The 27,547-nt window shown below is 41.7% G+C and overlaps 1 protein-coding gene across 1 annotated transcript; it reads left to right on the plus strand.

Annotated features, from left to right (window-relative positions):
- lmo1 (LIM domain only 1) lies at positions 1-27,160 on the plus strand. The gene is made up of 4 exons (XM_076728813.1): positions 1-969; positions 15,974-16,187; positions 25,068-25,193; positions 26,647-27,160. Exons 1-4 carry the CDS (start codon positions 948-950, stop codon positions 26,750-26,752), a joined length of 468 nt encoding a protein of 155 aa, XP_076584928.1. The 5' UTR covers positions 1-947; the 3' UTR covers positions 26,753-27,160.
- Positions 27,161-27,547: the final 387 nt, after the last annotated feature.

The raw sequence follows: 27,547 nt of genomic DNA on the forward strand, positions 1-27,547 counted from the left end.
ATGTGCATGCGCGCTCTCTCCTGCTCTCTCTCTCTCTCTCTCTCTCTTTCTCTCTATCACGCACATCCAGACTGGCAGACCAGTCACACGAGCACGCACGCACGCGCGCACACACACACACTTTCCCTTAGCTGTGCTTTTGTGTTTTGTCAGAATTAATGAGAAAAGTTCCCTTGCCCTAGGGGTAATTAGTGTCCTTGGAGTTAAATAAGCTAATACTTAGACACCTCTGGCACAAGCAATTATGTTTGTGTATTGAATAATTGATTCAAAGAGGGGGGAAGGGCTGCTAATCAGATCTGAGCATAATGAATTGATTTAATTAACAGGGGAATCCGAGGGTCTCTGGAAACTGCGCGCATTTATTCAGTAGCAGCAGAGGCGAGCGCGGCACATAAACGCAGAGAGAGGCGGCGTGAGTTTGCTTTTAGCAGTTGTCAGATTTGCAATTGGATTTGTTTGAATATAGTTGCTGTTTAGGAGCAAATGAGAACGAGAAAGAGAGAATATTAAGAGCGAGGAAGAGCTCAGCCGTTCAGTCTGAGCGTCTGATCCGTCCGTGTGTGTGTGTGCACAGTTACAGATAGGCGACACTAGATTTATATCGCTTTTCATTGTTTTGCCTTTTTTCCATTCGCATGGAATTTATCAAGAGCAACCAACGCTGTTTGATCGCTATTTATTTGCATTACACTTCAGTCCGGATAGGGGGATCTCGCCGCGTATACCACCGTATTCCGTGTGTGAATTATTATTGATACGAGGGAGAGAAAAAAAACGTGCAGACGGCAATTCATCTTTCCAGGGTTTTGATTTATCGAGGCGTAGTCTAGTCAACCGCGCGTTTCAAAGCCATTTCCAGGACAAGCTCTGAGCAGACCGAGCGGTGCAGCCTGCTGGAGCCGAGGACGGATCGCCCGGGGAAGGACTCCTCGTTCCTCAGGACGATGGTGTTGGACAAGGAAGAGGGTGAGTAACATCTCCGGCCGTAGGATGCTATAACCCGGGGAGTAACACGGCAAACTACTGACATTTTACACGTTAAGTGTCTGCCGTCGCCCCGGACCCTGCGCAGCCGCTCGATATTGGCTTTCTCGACCCCCATTTAGTCGCGACAGGGTCCGTGTTTTTCCCCGAAGAAACCTGAATACTGTGGCTGCTTTCTGTACCGTGAAGTTGCACTTAAACACCAAATAGCCTAAAGTGCAGTTTAGTGGAGGAGTTGCATGTTTACTGAGAGCGGATTTGTCCGTGGCGTTTTCGTGTGTTACCCGGAGTTTGAGGATACTCCGCGGACGCTGCGGTGCATGTGGGCTCCTCTATTCTTCCCTTCCTCTAAGTGCTTTTTGCGTCTGTGAAGTTAGCGAGGCAGCCTTTGACATCACCACGGGATGGGAGATGACAGCAGAGTGCTTTTAACTTGATTGCAAATTATGGATAGCGCCGTGCACCGTTCACTCACTTTCCATCCAAATAGGCCTACTTGCATTACTTATCTATTTCAATGTATTTAGGTTAATGGGTGAGGCAATCTAATTAATTTTAATTTAAATCAAACTCGCCTCTAATGACGTCCCATTTTGGATTGAACTGATGGAGAGATGTGCAGTGCATTTATCACTTTGAGGTCTACATGGCGCTCAGTGTGTGTGCATTTTAATGCATTTATACAACACCATAATAATATTCAAATGCAGACTATATACAGTCCTAATGAGGTCTGGAATGAAGTTTTTCTCTGATGTTCCTCTTTCTTCTGACACTTCCTTAAGAGTATTTTGAGTGCTGTTATATAGACCACCTGCTGAAATGCACAATGACAAACCTCCACTAACCTAACATGCATTTTGTGTGTGTGTGTGTGTGTGTGTGTGTGTGTGTGTGTGTGCGCACGTGTGTGTGTGTGTGCGTGCGCACGTGTGTTATTTCTCAAAGTACACTATATGGCTTTTGCACAGTTTATCTAGAGTTCCTCCTGTTCTAAAAGTAATGGATGCATTTGTAACCCATTATTTATGTTTGAAAATGGATATTTCATATCTCTTAGCGGAGCATCCTTTCACTTACACGTCTAAAAACCAATAAAAGGATTGCGGCAGAGACATAAATTGGTCTGTCTGGCTGAATCCATGTTGTGCTGCAAATGTACCTAAATTAACTCAACCGTAAATTGTCTCCTTTGGATGTCTGTCTAGCTAAAAGTTCTCTATATGATTCATGATTCAGATTGCTTTTAACAGTTATTGGCTAAGCAATATGGTAAATGTACAAGGTGATGCAAATGGCATTAGTGGGAAAGGATGCACAGGAGCATGTAATGCAGTCAATACTACATTAACTACTGATGCCCAATTACAGAACCAGGGAGAGTGGCTTTTAGGAGCATTAGGACTTGCAGAAAAGCTGAGATCACCTGCTGCTCATTGCCTAAAAGCTTCACCCTTTATTTGCTGGTCCCGACCAGCAGCTCCAGCATTTTGGCCAGGTTGTCAACAGAGCTGCCTGGCTCTGCTCTCTTTCATTGTGGTGCCTCTTAGCGTTTATTGGCTCACAGGCTGTAGGCTTGTCAGTTCAAACCTTCTTGTCTAATGTATCCACTTAGTGCCTGCAAAAATAAATGTGTGTTTATGCAGAGAGGGAGGTGTGGGTCTGCGTTTTCGGTGGCCACATGGGTGTGTGTGCATGACGACTGTCTATTTCTCTTGACTGATCCACTATAATGCCTTTGTGTGTGTGTGTGTGTGTGTGTGTGTGTGTGTGTGTGTGTGTGTGTGTGTGCGCGCGCATGCTGCTTAAGTGTTCATATTTCAGTCCTTATGTGACCTTTAAAACAGATCATCAGTGTGTCTGGTCTCGTGTTCAAAGCCTGCGATCCCAGTTGGCAACACAGTAATGCTGCTGCTTGTTTGGCAGACTGTTTTTGAACTCTGACTTCTCTTTGAAAAGTCTGCGACAATTTGTGCTACTAAAGCAATAACGAAGAAAGAAATGAATGCCCGTGCCTCCCCCAAAACGCCTTATCTTAGCTCCATTTAGAAAATCTGCCTGTCACAAATCAATCCCCGCTGTATCACTCCATTAAGGGTCAAAAAAATATACAATTTGTGCCATCAGTTGTAACTTTCATCCTAACTTTCAAGGATCAAACCTGAAATATTTGTCAGCTTCATGTTGTGTTTAGCCTCCCGCCCATACTGCCCGTCTCGTCCGTCACAAGTTACGCGCACGTCGCAAACTAATCACCATATTCTCACATGATGCAGTCATTAGCTTATACACTATCTGGTACAGCACTGAGTCTGAGAGCACGGAGCAGGACTGTAAAAGGAAGACACGCACTGCTCAGTGAAATGACCTAATATGTAGGTTGTAGTTTGTAATGAACAGCAACACATGTACCAATTCTGTGTCAACATTTTATTTCACCCCGTGATATCAAGGCTCCAATTTGGTGTCTAATTTGAGAGTAAAAAAAAGCAACAGAGCCATTTTCTCTCCATCTTCGTACCAACTGCAAGAGAAGAAAGTGGGTCCACGCTGAAGGCATATTTTTGCTGAACATTAACACAACTACAGCAGAGTCCACACACACCTCAGCAGAAGAGAAATCCTCCAGCTACTGATAAATGTCTGGTTACCTTTGCTTGTTAATTTATGACCCTGTTATCATCCTGTCCAGTGAAATTTGTACATTCATAAAGCATGTGATTGAAAAGCAATGCTTCAGATGAATACAGACTGGTGATGTGTCGCCTGCTGTAATAAAACTTGGGCTTCAGGCTCCGATTTTATTTTGAAATAATAAGAATTGCTTCATTCTTTACCGGTGTTACCATGGTAATACTGTCTTGTAGCAATGTTATATTGATTTAGAAAGTGGACAGTAATATTTCTTTTCTGTTATTTGGTTTCTGAGGGTTGATTTCTAATTTCCAGTTGGAGATTACTTTTATTCGTTCTTTAAGTCTTTTCACTTTTCCAAAGGAATGCAATTTGCTCCCCTGTATTTGCTATTTTCTCAGCTTATTGGTTTGCTCTTACTTCAAAATTAAACTTGCCCATTTCAAATATTGAAATTACGTCTGGTTTTTGTGCTCTGGGCCCTGAACAATATTACAAACACATTGCTTCGTTTGATAAGTCCTGCCGTTTTTTTCTTCTTCTTTTTTTTAAAAAGCATTATTACAGGCACCTGAAATCGTCTTTGCAGTACTTTTCCAATTTTGTCTTAAACATAGATTGTCAAAGGAGTCTTGTGTGTTGTAAACAGTTGCGAGTGTAACCTGTGCTCAAATGAATGCAGGAAAATCTCCTTTTTTATTTGCATCCACATAACAAAATAGCACCAAAACATTACAGTATGAATCCTCCCAGATACAGATGTGGTAATAACATGATCTACTCGACACTGACACACAACATGTTATGCGCCCTCAGTGCTTTGATCACCCGTATTATAATGAATCTGTCCTCATTATTCAATTTAGCAAAGATAAGCTTAAAAAAATTAACAGAAAATCACATACACAGCTGTGAGTCTTTAATTCAGTTTGATATGTTTCTGATCTTACAAATGCAAAATTCCCACTGGATTTTCTGTCACCACTAAACCTCCAGATCCCTATCAGTCCTGATTGTTTCATATCTACGAGTGCTTGAGATGTGGATCATTTTCTGTAATTTTAGCAGAATTCAAAGGGAACTGAATTGAGACTTAAGAGACATGTGTTAGCGAGCGCGCCCACCTGCCTTCGATGTAAATGGCTGCACTCATCAGTGTGGCACACAAACTCAATTATGCACTCTTGAGCTGTAAGAGCATCCCTTTTATTATTGCCAGAGGCCAGATGCTTGCCATGTTATCATACAAATGCTCGCAACAAGATCTGGCTACCACATGCATCACTTGTGCTGTCCAAAGTCTCGCCCTCTGTTTGTATTCACTCCAAATGGCCTTTTTCAATGTCAAGAAGAATGTCTGGTATGTTGTTGTGTTGTGTGTGAGAATAGTGACGGGGGCAGTGGTGGAGGTGCCACATTGAAAATTACATGTACAAATAAATAAGCCGCAAGGGCACACACACACACACACACACACACACACACACACACACACACACACACACACACACATCAATCCAAGTGTTACAATGAAACCTTTTATAAGATCCACAAATATGCTGCCAAGTTGAGATGAATTGTTACTTTAAACCACCCTTTAAACCACCAGGGGAAAAACCTAATGTCTTATTGCAAGACATGCACAGAGGTAATGTTGACACATGCTAAACTGTTCTCGCCCGTAGAAAACAACCTCAGCCAAAGTTGAGCCGGTGTAAAAATATCAACATGTAATCCAGCTTTAATGACAAAGACCTAAGCATATAGTATATTGTTTGTTATTCATCTGACTGAACCTGTTGGATGCAGGTGTCACTCGTCCCTGCAAAGCTGACTCTCTCAAGCTGCTGTTGACTACACTCATGTCAACGTGGAAAGCAAAAAGTGTTCGTAGATCGATGCCTCTACAAACACACGCGAGCACACTTTATGCAACAGTTTTTTTTCCCCCCCACATTAAGTTATTTATTCATCTGTTTACCCATTGTGTGCTCTCTGTTCTGACTTGTTTGGCGTTCTGATGCACTCTGTAAAGCTTATTCTTTGCTCTCTGGAAAATCCATTCTCCTTTATTCTGTCATCATGGGCTTAGTAAAGAAGACAGGAAAGTGGCATGACATGCAGCAAAGTTCTTGAGATGAGCAGATGTCAAAACTACAATGTCACCAACTATGGTTCTTGGGAAGGCGTGAAGTGTGAACATGCCCAGAAAATACTACTGAAGAAAAACTTGAGTATTCTACCTGCAGTTATAAAATAACATGTCACCTGTTACACTCGGTGAGGCAGCATAAGCACTTTGTATAGTTCAGTCTCAGAGGAAATCAAAACTCGAACACTCCCAGGCTTCATGTCATGCCTTACATATTTAAATGTATATTATTACAGAATTTTATGCGTACTAATGTACATTTAATGACGTTATGAGGAAACTGTCTCACACATCCAGTCATAAAACCCTCATACGTCTTGATTGCTATGTAAAGATGGAATAAATGACAAATATTAAGACCAAGAAGAAACATGAATGATTGTTTGATGAGTACAGTACGTTATTCAGCTGAATCTCAAATCACAATTGCACTGATGTCTCTTAATGCATTCTTGTGTTTTAAAGCGAGACCATCTACGATGATTCATTCAGTATTAAACAGGTCTGACTTAATCCCTTCTGAAATAGTCCCTTGATGCATATTTGTTTAAATGAAAAACAGAGGTGCATATACTCATGTATCTTTCTGTGTGTTATGACCTGATATGACACTGGATCATTTAAGCCAAGACCAATAATGATATTTTTAGAGTTTGAAAATTCTGATGCAATACATATTTGTTGTTGTTTTTACATTAACACATTAACATAATCTTGATTTGGATTCTTTTTGTCTTTAAATGTATGTACTGAGTGGGACATTCAGTCGCTCTCTGGTACAGGATATGTAACGAGATGTGGTAGTGGTTTCTAAATAACCTCAAACGTAATTTGGAAATTTTGTACGTAAATTTCTTGTTATTTTTCATCAGACATATACACCAATGTCAACATATCTGCAATAAGCAGTTCATTGGTGTGGCTGTAGTGATCATGTGCGTGTTTGTTGCGATCCGGAGCGGGAAGCCCTCACGTAAACTGTGCAGGGTTTGGGGGTGTAGATGAAAACTAGTGTTTCAGTAGCTCCTCATGAAATTTCCCTGTTCGAGGCAAATGTGCGGAGCGCTGCCACTGAAAAGTAGCATTGCTCCATGAGTTCTGTGTGTTGACTGCTTTGATTAGCACTGGTCCATGTTAAACATGGGGAGCTGACACCTGCAGAAATACTGTAATATAATTCCATAGTTTTAGAAGTCAGCTATATGATCCGCTGTAGTCTGTCTGTCGTGCACACATCACAGTACCAGCAGGAGATATTGCAGATGCCATATTTCCCATTTGCCAAAGCGCTGATCGTTGCTGCTGAGTATTTGTCATTTGTTTTTTGGGCCTGCCTGTGTGAGTATGTGGCTCTGAGGATGGCAGTGTTGATTGGTCAGTGAAAGACACTTTGTTCTTGTGGGTGTAAGGAGCAGCAGCACCTCTAGGGGCTGCTAGCGGGGCTTTGAGACTTTCAGTCTTGATTCCCTGTAAATGTCTTCTCCACTGTACTCCTGCTGCAGGATTCAGTTTTCTTTTTGCCCTTAAGTGAGGGTTTACCGATCTTTGTTGCATCTCAAAAAGAGATATATATATATTTCTCATTTCTGATCAACTTTCCTTCCTCTTACCTGCATTCCCGGTCAAAGGATTAACGCATGTGCACTTTACAGCAGTTAAATCCTAACTTCTTTCTATGTTGCTGGAGAACTGGTATTTTGTATGTCAATAAATTTCAGTTCTTCTGCTTTCACGCACCTTCACTTTGTACAACTTAATATGACCTTTACGTGGCAGTTTTCTGGCAAAAACAAAATATCACATGCATTTATTTAGGTCGCAGCGACATTAAAATCCTCCTAAGAGTTCCTTTTTAGCGCAAGAATACCAAGAAATACAGGAGGATGGCGGCTTCGCACTTTAAGATATTACAGCCATCTTGTTGGTAAATAGAAAAGCCTGGGGTGTCTTCTCTTAAATAAGAGCCAACTTTCTGAGAACTAATCTCTTATTGACCTTCAATAAATCAAATCTTAAATGGCTAATTAAAGTCTGTGATTAAAGGGGATAGTTCTTTCCCTCTTAAAGCTAGTAGATTAGGTTTTGGATATTGAAGTTCATGATTTAATCAGTGCTTGACTATGATGTTTGCAACTACAAATTCAGAAGCAAAAGACAGCCACCATGCACACACACTCCCACAACCCAACATTAGCTGACACCAAGTCCTCATGCCCTTCCCCATTCCAATCACACCTCTTTCATTTCATTTTATTTCATTTTATTTGACCAGTCGTCTGTAGTTGAATTGCCATTTGATTTTATCAAGTAACCAGAATTACTCCCTGAAGAAATAGGGCCAGTCTTTTTATTATGAGGTAATATAAAAGTGTTAAAAGGAATTCATTAAAAGCAAGCCATCTTCATAATGAAACATCAAACGTCGGCCCTCGTGTGAGATTTAGGATAAGCTGCGCTACACGAGACAGTGAAGTTTACCATGCCATATGACGTCACACCCAATCTTCACGAAGACCACTTCCTTAACTGCACCCAACCAACCTCCCTCATTATTTACCCCATCAGGTGTGGGAGTTGAATGACATTAGAGGCCCATGCTGCCAAATAACTGCCCCCAGTGGGGAATTTGCATTATTCAAGATTAAAGAGCCTCACACAGTATGGTGTTCCTTCTTCCCCTCCATTTTCAACACACTGAGGACCCTGAATGGCACACCTGTCTCCTGGCATATCCTTTGAAATAATAAGTGTGCAGTAATTGCTGGGGAGTGGGGAGGATTTTGTACATCACTTCCTGACCTCATGAGTGACACAAACTTTAGAGGGCTACATTTATTCCTCTCCAAATGCATTTTTAATGCGGACTAAAAGTGTTTGTGCATTATTCTGTTCCGGATGGCGGAAGGTGGCTGTGACAGGTCTAATGGTTTGATTTTTTTTTTTTTTTTTTTTTTTGCCAGGAATCATGAAGTAGCAGACAAGATTGCCTCGTCCATCGACTTTTAAAAGTATATAGCTTGAGAATGGATGGATTTTTGTCTGTTGATCTTGCACCTACTGTATGAGGCTTGAAGACGAAGATACATTCGCCCTCTCGGTTATACTGTCAGCTTGCACTTATGTGAAATATTGTAAAATGACAGGTTTTAAGAACCAAATACCTCAGACCAGCAGTAAACAAAGCACAACATTATCCTCACATTTGATTGGCTACATGCAATATCAAATCTTCCGCTTGCTCTGTCAACACTCTGGCAGTCCTCCCTCTTTAAGAGCTCTCATGGGTTTATTTGGGGCACGATAAGCCCATGAATGTTTGTGTCTTTTCTCCTCCTCCCAATTCATCTTATTCCCTCACTCTGTTTTTCTTGCCCCATCTCTCGCTCTCTCACTCTCTTTCTGCTGTTGACAGCTTACCTTGCAGAGCTCTAATCTCACCCCACTACTGAGCAACCAAGTGTTAGAACAAGTCGCCTTCTGTAATAATTTGGAAACTCTGCCAGTTTCATGTCTTAAAAAAAAAAAGCAGCAATGAATTTAATTAGAAAGCTGTTGCATATCTCTGTGATACATTTCTTTTAATTAACCCCATGTGAATAAATTAAAAATAATAGGGGGCTGAAAAGTGTGGAAAAACACCCTAATGAAGTTTTTCGTTAATTGGGATGGAGACTGCTGCCAAACCACAGTGAGTAGTGAGCACCAGGAGCTAACAATGCCTTCTGTAAGCCTCAGAAAAGGGCCCAGGGCCTTCGTGCTGACTTCAAGTGTAAGAAATGCACCTCTGACGTGATGGAAATGACCGTGGGCTGGGAGAAAAGGCAGTCCTGTTCCAGGCTGCTCTGCTGAGACTCCCCATGCCGCGCTTGAAGCTGGGCCAGTGTTATTGCAGCCCTAATGCGGCTGACTCATTTGGAGCGGATCAGGAGTAATTATGGTAGGGAAAGTGGCTGCCGACCGTGGGGGTCAGGACACTTGTAACATGTGAAAAGAGCAATTATTCCAGGAGACAAAACCCTCCCTTATCCTGGGCAGTGCCAGGGTCAATGCAAGGGACGGCTGGGCTCCGTTTCACCGGGGCTTATTAGCCACAGCAAGCTGCAAAGTTTGAGAGAGTGCATCTTGTTAATGAACAGTCCCCTCCTCATCCGCACCAGCCCTGTCTGCTCTCTCTCCCACTTACTGTGGGTGTTAATTATGTCATAATCATAGCATGCATACAGTCCCAGAAATCACCTCACAGACCCCAGCATTCATACACAACCATCTGGAAATGTAGCATGCCATACAGTAACATAGAAGGCTCTTACAGCTAACTATAAGAAAAAAACAGTCAGTATGAAATGTAATATAAGCTACCTTATTTGAGAGAGTGTGTGTGTGTCTGTTCTCTCTGTGAGTGTGTGTTCATGCATATCTTTTCTTTTACTCCTTGCATATGCTCCAGCTAAGCACAGGAACATGAATCACACAGTGAATCAGTGGTCTTTATTTTGCTTATCATTCAGAATACACTCATCAGTCTGCTTTCATTTGGCATGTGTATTCCAGCTGATATTATTACCAGATGTCTTGTGTTTTGTCTTGGCAATAGAGAAACGAATCTATGGGCTCAATTACAGCAATGACGGAAGCTGAATGAAAGGGGCTGATTCATGCACACAATGGCAAGACATCTGCATGAGATCCCTATTAACCTTAGTGGCAGACACCTTGGCCTGAGGACACATTTTATATGGGATTGCCATGGCCACGGCATTTACAGTGGTAGCTGAAAACTAAAGGAGAGGGGTTTCAATGAGCCCCTGTAGCTTCCAAACAGCAGACTTGCTGAGAGTTTTTGTAATACAGTAACAACATTGTATTTTTGATTGTCCACTCTTCTATATTGTTTCATCTCTTACTATCTGTAGGAGGCATAAAGTAATTTAATATATAATTTATTCAAGATGATTCACTCAGTCATGCAGAAGTTTAGAGATTCATCGTAGGCCATTAACGGTCTGGTTGATGTCTTGTTCAAGAGTGCTTTGAATTAAGTGATGACGATGATGACAAATGCACTTGTTAAAGCTAAATGCAATCATTTGATAGAGTAGTATCTAATTTCCCTGAGCATCCCAGTCCGTGTATCCACCACGCTGGTGGCTAACACTCTCTTATTTGCTGCAGGTGGGAGTTGGAATTATAGGGGCCCCTGAGAGGAGGCCCACCCAGGGCCAGCTTCCACCTCCTTGAAAGCCCACGTCCCTTCCCCATGTGTCAGGAAGGCTGAGTGATTCTCGACAACATCCTTTACCTCCCCGTGAACCAGCAAACTCTGCATCACACCATGGCGTCAGTGCTTTTAATTGATCAGACGACATTTTAAAAACACATACACACAGAATCAGATATAACTGTCCCCTCTGCCATTAAGGCTGAGTACCTGTGAGATGCAGCTATTCCACTGGGATTGTGTGTACAATGGTGTAGTGGAGGATGCCATGGATTTTGTTGCATGCAAATGCAGAAAGGACTGAAGTGATGAATCAATTAGTCGTTCAACATTTAAATTATTTGTCAACTATTTTGATAAATGATTAAGTTCAGCTCATCGAGCAAACATCTGCTGCTTTTCCCACTTTTACATCATTGTAAATTGAATGTTTGGCTTTTGACTGTTTGACCAGACAGCAAGCATATGATGACAACACCTCAGACTCTGAGAAACTGAGGGGAGTTGACAATTAGTTGATTAATTGACTTTTCAAGCAAAAATATCAAATGTCCAGCTTCTCATATATCAGGATTTGAAGCTTGTCTCTGTCATATATGACAATAAACTGAGTGTCTTCGGTCCAATAAAGCAAGCTAGTTAAACAGATCATCATGGGATGTGGGGAATATAATGTCGCTTTTTTATGACATTTATAGACAAAGAATTTTATTGATGAATCAAGAAAATGATTTACAGATTAATTGAGAACATGATTAGTACTTGCAGGCTTACATAAAACTATGTAATAGAAGAGAAAGCAAAAGTACAGACAGTAATCCCAGCAGTGAAGAATTTAGAAAGTGACGTGAATCTTTATTATAATGCACTCACTGCGGTTGATGCCAAGGCAATAACCAATATTCTTTCAGTCGGCATGACATGACACAGCGTGCCTAATGGCTCGGGGACTCATAGGAAACCTGTATACATTAAAGTATGCAGCATAATATCCAAGCACCTACACTCTTGCTTTAAGAAACGCAAACAGACATTTTAGTAATAATGGAACAAAAAAGGGGTATGAGACAAATCATCCAGCCCAATCACCAGAATAAAATGTTGGTATTGTGCGTTTCTGCAAACCATGGACATTTAAAATTTGTACTCTTCGTATGTATTATATCGGTGTTTCTACAGCAGGTCTCAAAGTGACATAGTTCAGATTACCAGTACATGAATATGGAGGCAGAGGAGAGGATGGTGGTGGCATGATGACTACCAAGCAGCAGACCACTGTTCGAAGTATTTTATGCCAAAACATTATCTTTTCTAAAACCCGAATGGGTTTTGTGCCTAAACCCAACCAGAGGTTAACCACAGCGTTGTCACAACATAAAACTGAAATGTAAATAATCAACGTTTTCCTGTAAAGAAAGGTAAAGTTTCAATACATCTATAGTTTGCAGAAGTGTACAACATCAACATTTATTTGAGTCTACATGCACATGATGATTGTATTTCTCTAATATCAAACATTTCCTTGAGGGCCCCAAAGAGTGCATTTTCTTTTAAAACCTTAAACATATCAAAAAAAGGTTAGCAGACTGATGTGATTTTTTGATAGCCATAAAGACGGAGGTCTAAATGGGGTAACATAGAAATCGGATGCTATCTCTATAATGGAAAATACATGCTCTGACAGACTGCTTGGGCTGAGAAAAACTAACTGTACATATTCTTGAAAGATACAATCTTAAAGAAAGTAGATGGCTGGAAGAAGGGAGAGATGACAGACCTTTACACGCAGTACTAATGGCAAATTAAATTCCTTCTCAGGAAGGATATTTGGCAGGGCAAGTGCTCTCTCTCCACTTTGAGGGGTAAAATGCATCCCTTGTTGGAGAATGGATCGTGATGTGGAGAGGCATGCTTATGGTGACATCAAATGACACTGGAAGGTCAGTGGCACTTGTATCTGTTAAATGGATTGGATTAAATGGAGGCTGCCTCGTAGTCTGCTCCTTCCTTTCATAATGCAGCTTTTCTTTCTGGGAGGTGGCAAGCTTGGGAGGCTCTGTTCTACTCCGCAGTTTCACATAGCGCCGGGAGTGGTGACAGGTGCAAGAAAATGTCTCATGGCATTAAGGGAATTGAAAAGACATTTACTTTACACACTCATTTTTTTTTTCTGTCACTGCTCTTTGTTTAGTAGGTTTGAGGTAGTGCTTGCTACACTGCTATTAAAGCTGTTTTCCAGAGGCTGCTTTGGTAGAAGACATCAAACCCATGTTTGTTCCCTGCAATGGCTTGAAGAAAGAGGCATCAGTTGAATGTGCATATTGGTTTCCTGGCAGACATAAGGCATTCCTCCACTGAGACATCTCTGTTACAGTCAGGCCTGAGGGACCGAGACATATGCATGAAGACATGAATGTCAGACGAACTGCAAACACAGAACCCGCGTTGCACTAAGACACAGAGGGTGTTGTCACTTTGGTGATGCCGAGCAGGGTTTTAAACAAAGTGTGCATCCAATAGAGGGGCTGAGCAGCATGCAGTAATTCCAGGACAGGTTAAGCTTTGGCCTTTTTAAGCATGATGTAAAACACACATGTGATATGTTTAAGGAGTGTGCGGCGTGTGGTGGTCTCAACCAATTAGGAGTAGTTCTCTAGAGGTGGAGGAACGACCTTTTTGTATAATTAGTTCTCTTATTTAAAGCAAAGATTTTGAGTAGAATAACTAATTAGGTGTCATAAAAGGCAAATTAAAGATTTTTGTGATCCCCAAGGGAATTGCAGCAACTCTTTTCTTTCCCTTTGCACAAAGCACACACATACACATGTACACAGGCACGCACACACGCACACACACACAGGCATTTTCTCTCTCCTCATTAAGACTGTTTTTACTTCTGTAGAAGTCTGTCAGGCGAGCACTGTTGGCATACCTGCAGAGAGCTCCCCTAACAAGCCATGAAATGCAGGTAGAAGAGTCCACCCTTAGCCAGTGTGGCTTGAATTTGAAGCTTTTTAGCTTCATTTACACTGAACATTGGTATTTATAGCAGGTTTTGTGATCCTAATGTGCCAGCTTCAAGGGGCCTGTTTTGGGGAGGGAGGGAGGTGGGGGAGTTGGAGGGCAGGCAGAACACTAATTGATGGCTCCCATCGCCAGCACTGAACCAATAAGCCTCTCCTTTCCACTTCTGATAAAGAAATAAGATGGCTCAACACCACCAGAGCACTTACTGACATATAAAACCAAAGCCATAAATTTGACTAACAAGCTCTCCTATTTCTTTCACCTCTTTTTTAAAAGGGGAAATGCTAATTATATTACATTCATAGCATTATTGATGTGTGGATGGCCAAAAGTTGCAGAGCAAATCTGGATCCAATAAAGTACTTTGTGAGTCCATTTAGGTGTGCAGATATGTGTGCATGTGCACGCGAGAGACACAGAAAGAGAGAGAGAAAAAATATGCCTTTCTATTCCAAGGAAGTCCTTTGAAAAGTGGTGGAAGGTTTTTGTGAAAGAGAGCGAACTTGACAGGCTTCGCAGAGAAAAATAGTGCACAGAGTGAAGCAGTCCCTTGTTACCAGCTGAGGCTGTGTTTATCACTGAGCCAACCACAGAAGTTACTGTAAAATGGCAGTTCTAACGACAGAATGACCCCATTCACACATAGTATTACACTGCCGCAATTGTGCATACTTTCCTGCTGAAGAAATGAAAATAAAAACTTTATCTGGCCCAGACAAAATGTACCTGTGCACATCCCGAAAGTGCAGCAGTGAAACAGTGACATTTCATATAAAACTCAGTATAACGTGTCTTTAAAAGGGACCTTTATAGATACCCGCACACAAAATGCTGGCCTAACCCCCTGTGATGCAGAGTGTCCAGTCCTTTTTTTTTTTGAGAGTGAGAGAGAGAAATGTGTTTTGAAAGTAGAGTGGCAAGTGGCGTCCACTGTGTGTTCTTTTAGATGGATCAATAGCTCAGTGTGTGAGAGAGTGTCTTAAGAGCTGTTGTCTTGTGCTTTCAGCTGTGGCAGACCTGTTAGTGCTACAGAGGGGAGCTGCGCGCCCCTGCCTCTGTACCACCAGTGGCCTGAGGGGGGCTTTTAGTCCAAACACAAATGTCAACCACACATAGACTATTAGTGTTTAGTGCAGTTATTAAATGGACTTTATTTGTCCTTTAGGAGGCTAAAAGGCATGCTTAAAGGGGACCTGCGTGACAGCAGGGCAATTTGCGAGTTTGGTAACTTAGGCTCGCCCGTTGCAGACACATGAGTACAGATAAGTGTAAAAGGAGGAAAGGCTGTAATGCTCTGAGTAGGGAACACTGTGTGTGTGTTTGTGGTTTGTGTGCGCAAATTCGTGTGTGTGAGTCTGTGTCCGTGTGTGTCCCTGTGTGTGTCTGTAGGAAACACAGAGAGGGAGCGTATGCTAAAAGGCACTTAGGCCATAACATATCTCACTGGGGTCTGGTAGCAACGTTTTTGTGGTCAGAGGCTTTTTAAAAGGTTAATGTTAATCTATACCAAACAAAGCCCATGAGGAGCTTTTACAACTGTGGACAGTTGAGTGAAATGGGCTTTGATGAAATGGTAGGTAGCTAACGTACTACATACCTTGCAGTAAATACCACAGCAAGCAAAATAAACATTGTGTCTTTTCAGAAATACACAGGACATGCCCCTTCCTCTGAAACCTGCTGCAAGTGATCATGTAACTTTTGTATTACAGCATGTTCTTAGTGGAACAAGTAAGTCAGGGCTTTATAGTCCAATGTGACCCGTGTGCCTATCTACATGGAAGAATGTTTTCTTTAATGCATATGAAGCAGGTAGGCAGTGTGCTGTGGCCGCGCGCAAGGCCAGGCTTAGACGCCTCGAGAAGCAGCCGGCTTATCAAAAAGAGAACATGAGAAGTCACTCGTGTTCCTGGGCCGTAAATCACGCATGGCTGTTTGTCTCCTTATCACTACAGGTGTGCCGATGCTCTCCGTCCAGCCCAAAGGGAAACAGAAGGGGTGTGCTGGCTGCAATCGCAAGATTAAAGACCGCTACCTGCTCAAGGCCCTGGACAAATACTGGCATGAGGACTGTCTCAAATGTGCCTGCTGTGACTGCCGCCTGGGGGAGGTGGGCTCCACCCTCTATACGAAAGCCAACCTCATCCTCTGTCGCAGGGACTACCTGAGGCAAGAAAGACACACAATCACCTCTCTCCACTCACAACAAACACAAAAGCCATGCCATTCCAAGAGCTGTGGGACATGAAAGGATCACAAAGGTTTTTTTTTTTGGTTTTTTTTTACCTCCTGGTACCGTTTGCTTTGGTTTCTCAGTGTGTGTTTCCTGTAGCTCCCATTCACAGAATCACAGCTAAAATCAACCAAGATTCCTCAGTGTTCGAACTCCATCATGGAAAAACTTAATGTGTTGAGAGTTTGTTGTCTTATTCTTCTCCGCCATGCGTATAGCAGAAAGTAATGTTGTTTGGGGGAACTTCAACACAAGCATATTGCACAGGCAGCAAAGAAAAAGAGAAAAACATTTTAGGAGCAGTTCGTCTCCTTTTTCTTAATTCTAAATACCGTACGACAACTTTTCTGTATCACTGCATCCTGAATACATGATGCGTCACAGCATACTCAGTATTTAACATCGAGCGATGTCGACATGCGAAACAATCTAGAATTATAACCTTTCATTTGTTCTCAATATTTGTTTTTTGTAGATTTGTTTCACTTTATAGGGATATTTACACGGACAACATGCATTAAGTTAAGTTCAGCTGAAACTACTACATCTTTGTTTTTGCAGTGTTCATTTTTCTATTTTCATCTCATTCTCTGTGTTTACATGAACACGGAGGACTTCTGTCACGGAGTCGACTGGCTCTCGGTTGCACCAGGGCTGTAGGCTGTGAGAAACCTCCAGGCAGGCTTGTTGCTTCATCAGTGTCTTTGGCTCTGTGTAACCCCCTTCAGATGCCCCTGCCATCTGCTTGTTAAATTAAACATGACCATTTCCTGGGCGTTAAGTCACATTCCCAATGAGATCCTCCCATTTATCTGAGAGGGAATCCCCCTGGGGCCGACTTAGGGATGCCAGTGCCCTAACCCCCCCCACCCCCACCCCCCAAAAAAACCCTCCCTGTCCTGCAGTGTCCTCCCCTTTCTCCATTTCCCTTCTGCCTGGTTGTCCCTTCGCTCCCTCACTGATACTTTCAGTTTTTAATTGGTTTATATGGTTTTTATTTTATAGGTTTGTATCTGTTCATTATTCTAATTTAAAAAAAAAAAAAAAAGAAATTTAAAGCAGCCGGTGTTTTACATCACATCAAAAAAAAATCCAGATTCAGACAACCTTAATCACCTTGGTTGTCTTCCCGCCTCACTCATGGATCTCCATGACATCTTATATCTCAGCCCTTTCTCTGACCTGGAAGAAGCCCGCAGCCCACTTGAGCAGCGCTTAGGGACGTTACATTGAGATAGGCCATTACCATCCATCAGTTCCCACCCACAGTTAATGCTTTTAAGATGCAGTGAGAGGTCCACTAAGACCTGATGTTGCCCCCAGAAGGGGCAGATGGTGCAGATGAGGTAATAATAAATGGGCAAATGACCAAGTGAAGGCAAAAATGATGAAGCTCAGAGTTTTACTTGGTAAAATACATCTGCTGAGAGGACAGCAACCCCAACCCCCAAGCCATAAGTGCCTAACTGGCACTGTGAAGGGAGAAGCAAAAGCTTTCTCGCACATTAGACCAGGAAGATGTAGAGGTCAGGGAAGTGATGAAAAACTGAAAATGACATCTGAAATCAAGAGTTAGGAATACTAAAATAAGAATAAAAAGGAAAGAGGAGGAGGAGAGAGCTTTCTGGTGCTCCTCTGTTGCCCCGGATTGCCTAATGAAATCCATCCCACTCGCCTGCTCTTCAGCCTGCGACAAATGCGGAACACTTAATGGCTAGAGATGCTTGAGATGAATTCTATTATCGAACAAATTAAAAACCTTGCCTTGCGTATAGAAAAGAGGCAGTTTGAGAGTATCTGAAAGTAGGTGATGCAGTCTCCATCCGGCGCCGGTTTCCTTTTCATTCCTTCATTCCTCACCTGCAGTAATGAAGTTAAATCTGTGCACTGAATTAGCCTCCTGCACTTCATTAAAGACAAGCAGGTGGATCAAACACACTTTGGTTATTTCCCAGGGTTTGGAACCCTGCCATGCTCACATTAATTATTATAGGAGCTCCATCTGTGATTGTCCTTCAGTGGCATTAGCAACTTACTGAATGCACTCACGCTTTCCCGAATCTTACACTTCAACACACACAAACACTAAAACGCACACATACATTAAACAGCGTCCTCCCTCGCCCTCTACACCACTGCACCAAAAAAGTTCAATTTTTAATGTCCCTGACATTCACTTCCCTGTATTACATGTTTTTTTTCAGCAATTTGGCCACACTGTTTCATTTTAAGTGAGAATAATAGATTAATTAGGCGTTTCCTTTATGTCTAGGGCCCAGGATTGTAAGATTTCATCAGACGGTTGACAATCTAGTCATAGTGTGATCATCAGGACTTGAGGCCTGAAATCATTTAATCTTCTATTTCACATATTAGAGAGGACATAATAGTCATCCACTTATCAAAATGGGGTATAATTAACAGTAAGAGGAAAACCTTTTCAAGATAATGAGCATTATAAGTTATCCACAAACCAGTGAAATAGCAGGGGGAAGATGATAGCTCCATCTGGATGTGACTGTTTTTCAAATCTGTCCTCCCTGTGCTACTTTAGTAAGTAAAACAATTGCTCTCCTCCCATAACAGTTGCTCTTCCTCTCTGGGCAAGATATAGATCTGAACAGAACGGTTTAAACTTTCAAAAAGACACAACTGTTGGGGAGGGTCAGAACATGCGATGCATGCATTAACAGCTTTCCCTTTTATGAAATCTGACAAACCCCTGTGCAGGCTGGGAAGTCTCAAAGAGCTCAGAGAACAGGTAGAAAACTTCAAGAGCCACAGCCCAATCTGAAGGAAGCAATACAGAGAGGCAGATGACGCACTGTAGGAGCTTTAAGGGTTTGAAGTTAGCAAAGCAGCAAGTTGAAAGAACTAAAGAAGGCCCTCTTTTCTCTAAAGACCCATTGTAATAACTCAATAACAGAGGAAGGAGAGCCGAGCTTCTTTACATTCGTGCTATCCAACTCCGCTACCAACAAAACACATCAGTACAGGAGGGATGTGTTAGTGCATGTCAGAGCTGGCATAAGAAATGATTTTATGATCAGCTGGTTGGAAAAAACTTTAAATAAAAACACAATTAATACAAGTCTTAGTGCATCGACCTGGCAAAAATACTAAGTCTAAGAGCTGAAACGATTCGTCAGCTAATCGAGAGGACACAAAATTAAAGGGCTATTATTATGAAAATCGATTAATGGTTTAATAATATTCAGACTGTTGGCTGGAGAAAGCAATATTAGAAGTCACCTCCGACTCTGAGAAATTAGAACTGACATATTTTACTAAAACCACTATAGTTACTACGGTAGTTGCAGCCCTACTAACTATTATCTCCTATTAAATATAATATCTGAACACGGGTGATGAAATTCTTAAAAAGACACATTCCAATCCGATAAATAGCCAGCCTGCTTTCACTTTTTATGGTGTTATCTTGTACAGAAATCCATGCCAGAATGTCTCGCAGGTTGTGAAGAGCAATCCTAATCAGCACTTCTAACCATCTAATCCATTTAAATAAACCACAGAAGCATCTATTTTAAAAGCAGACTCTTTGTGCTTCAAACACTGTTACAATGCTGATGATTGATCGACAAAGCCTGATGGGCTTCGTGTATTACGAGCAGCTCCGAACAATACTGTCATATTTCTCCAGAAACTCGCCATTCACTCTCTATTTAAATAGCAATGCTGAAAAAACTGTGTTGATGTTGAATTTTTTTCCCTCCACTTCCCTTTCGAGAATATTGATTTATTTAATCCAAATGACCAGGGAAATTGAAGTGCATGAGCCACTGCACTCCTACAATACAGGACATGTGTCAGAACAATACGTGGGAATTCTGCAGAAAATAGTCTATTCAAACAAAAAGTCTTTTGTAAATGAAATGAATTAATATTTTTCAAAAGGTAATCCACAACGTATGTTCTTTGAAGGCACTGTTTCAGTGCTGTGAAGCATATTAGCATAGTTCCCGTGTGTGTGTGTGTGTGTGTGTGTGTGTGTGTGTGTGTGCGTGTGTGTGTGTATATATACACACACAACATATTGTGCATACTACGAATGGCTTCTTCTAGAATTCTTCATTACAATAAAATACAGTCTTCATTGGCTACTTTGCTTTCAAGAGCATGGATGGAGCTTTTTGTGCCTAAACTGTTTTACTTTGTGTCACTTCCTTCTTCATTTTTGTGGTAATACGTTGCATTCTCTCAGCTGACATCAAATCCCTTCAACCGTTGCATTTGCCTCTTGATCATGTTTTGGTGTGAAACATTCATTGCTTACTATGCACAGCTCTACTTCAGCTGTTACTCATGAGACTGCTGCAGTGGTGGTTCGACTCTGGTTGCTTTTAGCTTCAGAGGCGCAGGAAGAGAAGAGTGTAATGTGTTTGAACAGTTCTCTCATGCTGTAATCTCCTCTTAGCACGAGGAGCCCAATTAAGCCATGTGTTGATGCCACGTTATAACCCAGACACATCAATTGTTGGCTGAAGAGCTGTGCGAGTGGGACGCAGCCATATCCACTGCACTTTCTTACACTCGAGCTCTTCGTGTTATGGTGAAGACGGAAGACTTTTTTTTCTGTGGCAAATTTCAGTCGGCGATAGTAAATCACAAAGCAGATAAGGAAATCAGGCTAGCATGGCAGAAGTGGATCTCTTCATGATTTGAAGGTGATTAAGAGGGACCAGCGTCAGTTAAGCGAACATGCTTCAGTGTTGGAGCTTAATTTTTACTGCATTTCCACCCTAAATGTGCAAAGCTTTTCTGCGCTATAAGCAGAATTCTTTTGTACATTTTTTGGCAAGTTATTATCAAGTACTATCAAGTATTGTCTTAAGGTTTCACTGAGTTTGCAATAGGAGTGGACGATATGAAACTAATATCACGACATTTCAGGATATTTCTACTCTAATGCTATTCTTGGCAGTATGTACACCTTGCCAAAGATTCAGTGATGCTATGCTCAGTCAGTGTTGTTTATCTGCTTGGTTTAGAACTCACAATAGCTGCTGCGGGTGCTTCTGCTTGAGGCGGGGGAATAAGTTGGTTGTATTGCATTTGATACATATTATCATGGCTTGTTGAACATCTGATCTTGTGTAACCAAACCCCTGCCTCATTACTGGAGTCACTTCCCTTGTTGGAACGGAGTCCTTCACCGTGGGGTCAGTGGCGATGTTACTTGCGCCTTCAGCCATGCTTTTTGTTGCTGTATGACGTCATTACGTCAACAGAAGTGGATGTCAACAATTATCACCGTATTATTTTTTTTTAATCGTATAAAGATACGACATGGCACACCCCAAGTTTGCAGCAGTACTCTGGGTCTGATTTACTAAAATAGCAGCTCATTACGCAGTCAACTCCGTGATTTCAAAGAGACCACTAAGCTCAGGAAAGAAATCGTAGCGTAGTGGTCCTGATTGAAAAAAATTTACTTCTACTGTGGTTCAGCTCCTCTTGAGAAAACCTGTCACTATTACTCAAAATGTTACTCATAAAATTCTGATATGATCTCTTCTCTTTATATATCTAATTCGTAATAAATTAGGAGGCAGTAAACACCTCATGGTTGACAAAAAGGAGATGAAGTGATGTAATAAGACAAATAAGAGATGATACCCATCATCCCCCTTTATCTCCGAAGGCAGTGGGTGCCTGTGACTGCCTTAGCTGTTGAAAACACAGGGCATTCCCGATTAATGACAAAGAGACCCTCGGTCAGGCAGATGACACCAAACGCACACCTAAGTGTAACAAAGTAAAGTAAGTAAAGTTACGGTTCATTGAAGGTTAAGTTTAGATTCACGTTTGATGAACACAAACCACTATTAGTTTGCATTACAGTAATGAGATACTGTTTTCATTAAGAATAGTCGAATCTCTTCATTTTTGTTTGTAATAATCAGGTTTTAGTTGTACTTAAGTTCACCACTACAACCTTCCTTGTGGCTCTTGTAAAACCCATCTGTGCCGTGTTTATGCCACATTTCCAGAAGTGGAGAATTTTCACCGCAAAACTGACAAACAAAGCAGTTTTAGATAGCGTGACTTCAGCAGAATACATAATCATTTCCTGTTAACATGTATCCTGCATATTATTTGCAAACACTCACTCAAATGACATGCAAACCGTTGCTCCAGCCTAGTGCGTCAGTTTGAGAAACACAGCACGTGTTTGGGGTACAATGCCTCACATCTGTGGCTGAAAAACAGGCACCAAAGCCTGAGTAAATCTGGCCCTATGTGTATTACCTGAGCAGCATTGTCTGCTGCACCCTTGCTTTCAAATTTTCTAAAGATCCTTAAAAAGTCTTAAAGGGGAAATCCACCCATTTCACACATGAAGGTCAGCTTACTTGTTATGGGGAGTACTAGTACTTATCTGTTATAAAACGAGGTCACGAGTTTGAAAGATGTGGGTGTTGACGGGTCAGGGAGGGTCTGCAGGCTTTTTGTTATGAATTTGTCTCCAATCCCACAATGAGACAACCTAGTGACATCATCAGGGTTATTTTCTGAGACTTGACAAAGCCTGTCCAGAGCCACAGAAGACATTATACAACTGATTTCACTGATAGTACTCAACATGACAAGTGCACTTAGTTGAATGTGTAAAATGGGTAAATTGGCCCTTTAAAATGTCTTTCAAAAGCAAGGGAGGGTAAGCGAATAATCAAATCATTTTTTTCCTGTGGAAGTACATACAGTAATGTCTCTAGTATATTTATTATTTCTAGTATTTTTAATGTCTCTATTCTCTTATTGCTTGTATTTCAAGTTAAAATGCAGCATTTCTAGAGTAGCTGTCCTTGTATGTGTAAACATATCTGCGGCGGTGAGATGCTCCAAAATATTATTTGTATTTCATAACAAAGGGGAACGAGGTTATATCCACAGCATTTTTTATGATTTGTTTGTAGACAAAAAAAATGCAGCAGGAAGGTGGAAACTAGCAACAGGTGTCACACATTGCTTTGACTGAAGGTAGAACTTAGTGTTGGCAGCAAGCTGGGCTCCCCTGTCAAGCATTTTCACAACCTGTATGTATCAAGTGAGCACCATGTCTGCAGCCCAGCAGGGTGTAATGGAGATGGGTTAGAATAATCCTACGAGCTGTTACAGGTGTGTGCATGTCAGACTCTGTAAGTGACCGAGGCTCTCTGGGCTCTTTTATAGCCTCGGTTCCCAGAGGGAGAGAAAAAGACATCACTGTGTGACTCTCCAGTCCATCACAGAGCTCAGGTGGAGTGAAACCTGGAGCAAACCCTGCCATTTGACTGTCATGATGACAAAGGAGGTGTGAGGCAGTGGGTTACATCCAAAGCGGGCGACTTTTTGGTGAATAGTAAACAAAAGGGACAAGAATTAAGCTTCATTTCATCGTGTCAGAAAACGAAGAAATCTTGGTTGCCAGTATGTGCTGGAAAACCTTATATACTAAAATGGAAACAAGGCCAATTTCTGGAGCACTGATGTGTGGTCGATTTTTGGATCAATACTAAATGGGTGAGAATTTTCTAGATGTTTGGAAAAGGAAAAACTGTTTTTTTTTTTTAAAAGGTGTCTGCGAAAACAACAACTTATTGGTGTTAGAGAGCGCCCAATGGGTGGCAGTTGACTACTGTACGAGCACAGGCAGTATTTACTGAAACAGTAAACAGCTGTAACAGTGTCTCTGTTTAACACCGTGTGAATCCCTCTCATGGAACATAACAACCTTTCTCCCTGTGTTTCTGTCTCTCCTGCTCCTCTGGGGCAGCGGCCTCTTATTAGAAGCAGGCCTGCTGGATAGACGTTTTCTTTAACAAGGTGAAAGCAACTGAATGGGACTAGCTTAAACGAGGCGGAATATCAACACTGTGACTCCTCTGTCTGAGCCCTACAAGTTTGGGGGAAAAGTGTTTAACATACTGTTGGATTGGCAATCTGCTGTTGCCTTATCCCCTCTTGCAAAGCTGTGAAACGGCCCTTCTCCTCCCGCAGAATATATAAATCTATCTGTGCTCCAGAATCTCCAAATTAAACATCGGGGCAGGCGCTTGGAAAATGAAAATGTAAATCTGACTGGGAGAAAGCATTTGAGGTTCCTTTTCTTTGAGCAGAAAAGAGATCTACACCAGTGCCTCCTTGCTCTGTTTGTGACCTTTATCATTTGGCTCCTATCTAATAAGCCTAAACAAGCAGCAGCGAAGGTTGAGCGGTGAGTCTGTTCGCTGTGAACATTTAGTTAACTCTTCACGGCTACATCTCCCATCATTGTCTCAGGCTCCTCTCTGAATAAAAGCAGAAGTGGGGGAGAAAGAGAGAGCAGGGATCGAGCCTGAATCCTTCTAACTGAAATCTTTTGAACTCACGACTACATTATAGCACATATCCTCTCGTGTAAAAATCCTGCTGGCTTTGGTTGGAGATAGACTCATTAGGTATTTTAGTTATGAAAGTGGAAAAGTTTCAACAATTCAAACGCTTTGCTTCAGATCTGTTTTCATTGCTTTTGTAATGTGCGAGGGGGAAATTCTTTGAAGAAGGAGATTAAAACCATGTGATCATTTTAATTAGATCATTAGCCAAGAATTAAGATCTATGTTTGTGACTCTCATTAACAAAAAATACCAAGTGGGTGCCAAGGAAGATTTGTGCATTACATTCAACGTATTTCCATTTTGCCCCTTTTTCACTTCCATTGCAGCATTTTTCTGCTATTGTTCATTCTGTCACTAGGTTTTTGTTTGCTCTTTTATTGCATCAAGGTAAAGGGAAGGTGGGTTAATCTCTGTCTGTGCTCCTCTGTCTTTCAGGCTCTTTGGTACAACGGGGAACTGTGCAGCCTGCAGTAAACTGATCCCAGCCTTTGAAATGGTGATGAGAGCCAGAGATAATGTTTACCATTTGGACTGTTTTGCCTGTCAGCTTTGTAACCAGAGGTAAGAAGGGGGATCGTAACTGCACAACAACATCACCTTCTAAAAAAAACATGAATTGAGTGTTAAAATGGCCAATAGCTTAAATAGTAGAAACTGCTGAGGTGCAGAAGAGTTTTTCTGTATTATTATATTATTACAGACCATTGAACAAGTCTTGAAAAAAGTCATGGATTGTCTTCACGTGTGAGAATAAAGGTTGCTGCATTGCATTTGTAATGCTCGGCTAATTATTTTCTATTGTGACACGCTGCTAGCAGTTTGTTCATGTTGTCCTGCGGCTAGCTCTGTAAATCTTTTAGGCCGCAAGGATGTAAAATTAGCTGTTGTGCTTATGTGCATGAGGGGGTGTGTGAGCTACAAAAATAAAGGCCTCCAGAGTTGTGCTACCACATAATGGTGAATGGACCTACATAGGTGTGAAATGGTGTTTCCTTAATGATAGGAACTATCATGAAATTGGAGTGAGCACAAAGCCGATGGTATATATCCACATAGTGTATGACATACCCAAATATTGCTTTTTCCCATTAATATACTGTCAGTAATGGCACCACTCTGGGAGCAGAACGTCCTTTGCATGCTTGTCAGGGGTGCTGTGACCCTGTTCCTCCACACAGCACAAGCCCATTAACCTTCTGCAGGCCAGATTCAGTTACCATAGTGAACACCTGCTGTAAGGGAATTATGACTGCAGTCTCTCTTCTCAGCTGGCAGACATGAAGCCAGGTCTCATCTGGCACACTATTGCCATGGCTGTTTCACCAGCCTGGCTCATTACTAAAGCCAAGCTATGCTTGGTTATATTCTTATCTTCACTCCCCTTCAGTCACATTATGGAGCTGTCTCCACTGTGTCACACAAACAAACAGCAGCAAAGAGTAGAACATCAGTAGGGCAGGCTGCTACGTGTTATTTTCCCTCTTCAATTGACTCTGAGACTTTAGAGGAAAAAAACATTCTCGAGCACTGGAACCAAACTGGTGTGTTAAAAGCTAACCCCATGGCAGAGTTTCCTTGGAAACTCTTGTGGTGCCAGCGCCTTTTTTTGCCAGGCCGAGGAGAGTTGACCTGCCTTTCATTGGGTGCCAGCGCTCATGTCTGCTTGCTTTGAAATGATAGGGTTTTAATCTACTTTTATTTGAAGCCACACTTTTATGATGACCATCACGACAGGCTTTGAGTCTGACGAGGCACCGTGTCAGCACAAGTCAGGTAAAACACCTCCAACCAAAATGTGTGCAATCAAACAGAATTGCCATTACCTGCTGATCTTAAATGCGACATTTTCACTGCCAGAGCGGAGTCAGCCAGTCCCCACACACACACACACACACACACACACACACACACACACACACACACACACACACACACCACTTTGTCATAATGCCAACAGTAATCGTCTATGTTTTTAACAACAGTTTTGCCTTTGTTTGTTTTTCTCTGCCAACAGGTTTTGCGTGGGGGACAAGTTTTTCCTAAAAAACAACATGATTTTGTGTCAAATGGACTATGAGGAGGGCCAGCTGAATGGGAGCTTTGAGACACAGGTTCAATAGTTGGAGCCTCGTGGCAGCAACAATCGGCTCCACACAGTTCACAGGAGATGGAAGTTCTGCTGCACTTGGAAAAAGACAAGCGTCTGTCTGCTTGCCTGCAATACTTTTTAAGACCCCTTTATCAGTCCCTAAGGACTCTATTGTAAATGTTCAACTTTTTGCCCCTCCCACACCCCAACACTGAGCAGTTACAAATTTTGATGTACAGTTGTGCCTGCTTAGCTGAGCACTGTATTGCTTGTATGTTTTGTGAAATTTGTTTCTGGTTTGTTTTATTTTCCTTTTAGAAATGGTTCATTGGAGGGTATGTACAGTCTGTTTTCTCTGTATATATAAACTGGAACATTTATTTTATGAAATGTAATGCAATTTTATTACTAGTGTGAATTAAAGATTCTTAAATGTTCATAGTGAGTTTTTTTCTCTTGTACCAAAACCAAAGTTGTTGGAGGAGGTTGGCCCACATGTTGATATGTAATCATGTCTCCAGAAACTGCAGTGCTATAAAAAGCCTTGCAAGAGAAAATATATTTAAAGTCCTACTTCAAAACATGATGCAACAAAACACGTTTTATTACATTTTACAATTCTGATGGAAATAGAAATGCTGTTTAAGATGAACTAAATAAGATTTTATTTGGAATAAAAGAATGCTTCTCCAAACTGTGTTGTTGTGAACGTGCAGGTGTCATGAAAGGGAGGGAGTTAAGCTGAGCTGCTCTCTGCGATTCATGCTTCACTAATTGCCATCTGATTATGAAGGTGAATTGGCCTGGAAATGAAATGCAACAGCAA

The sequence above is a fragment of the Chaetodon auriga genome, chromosome 1, assembly GCF_051107435.1.
Source record: "Chaetodon auriga isolate fChaAug3 chromosome 1, fChaAug3.hap1, whole genome shotgun sequence".
In the NCBI taxonomy this organism is placed as follows: Eukaryota; Metazoa; Chordata; class Actinopteri; order Chaetodontiformes; family Chaetodontidae; genus Chaetodon; species Chaetodon auriga.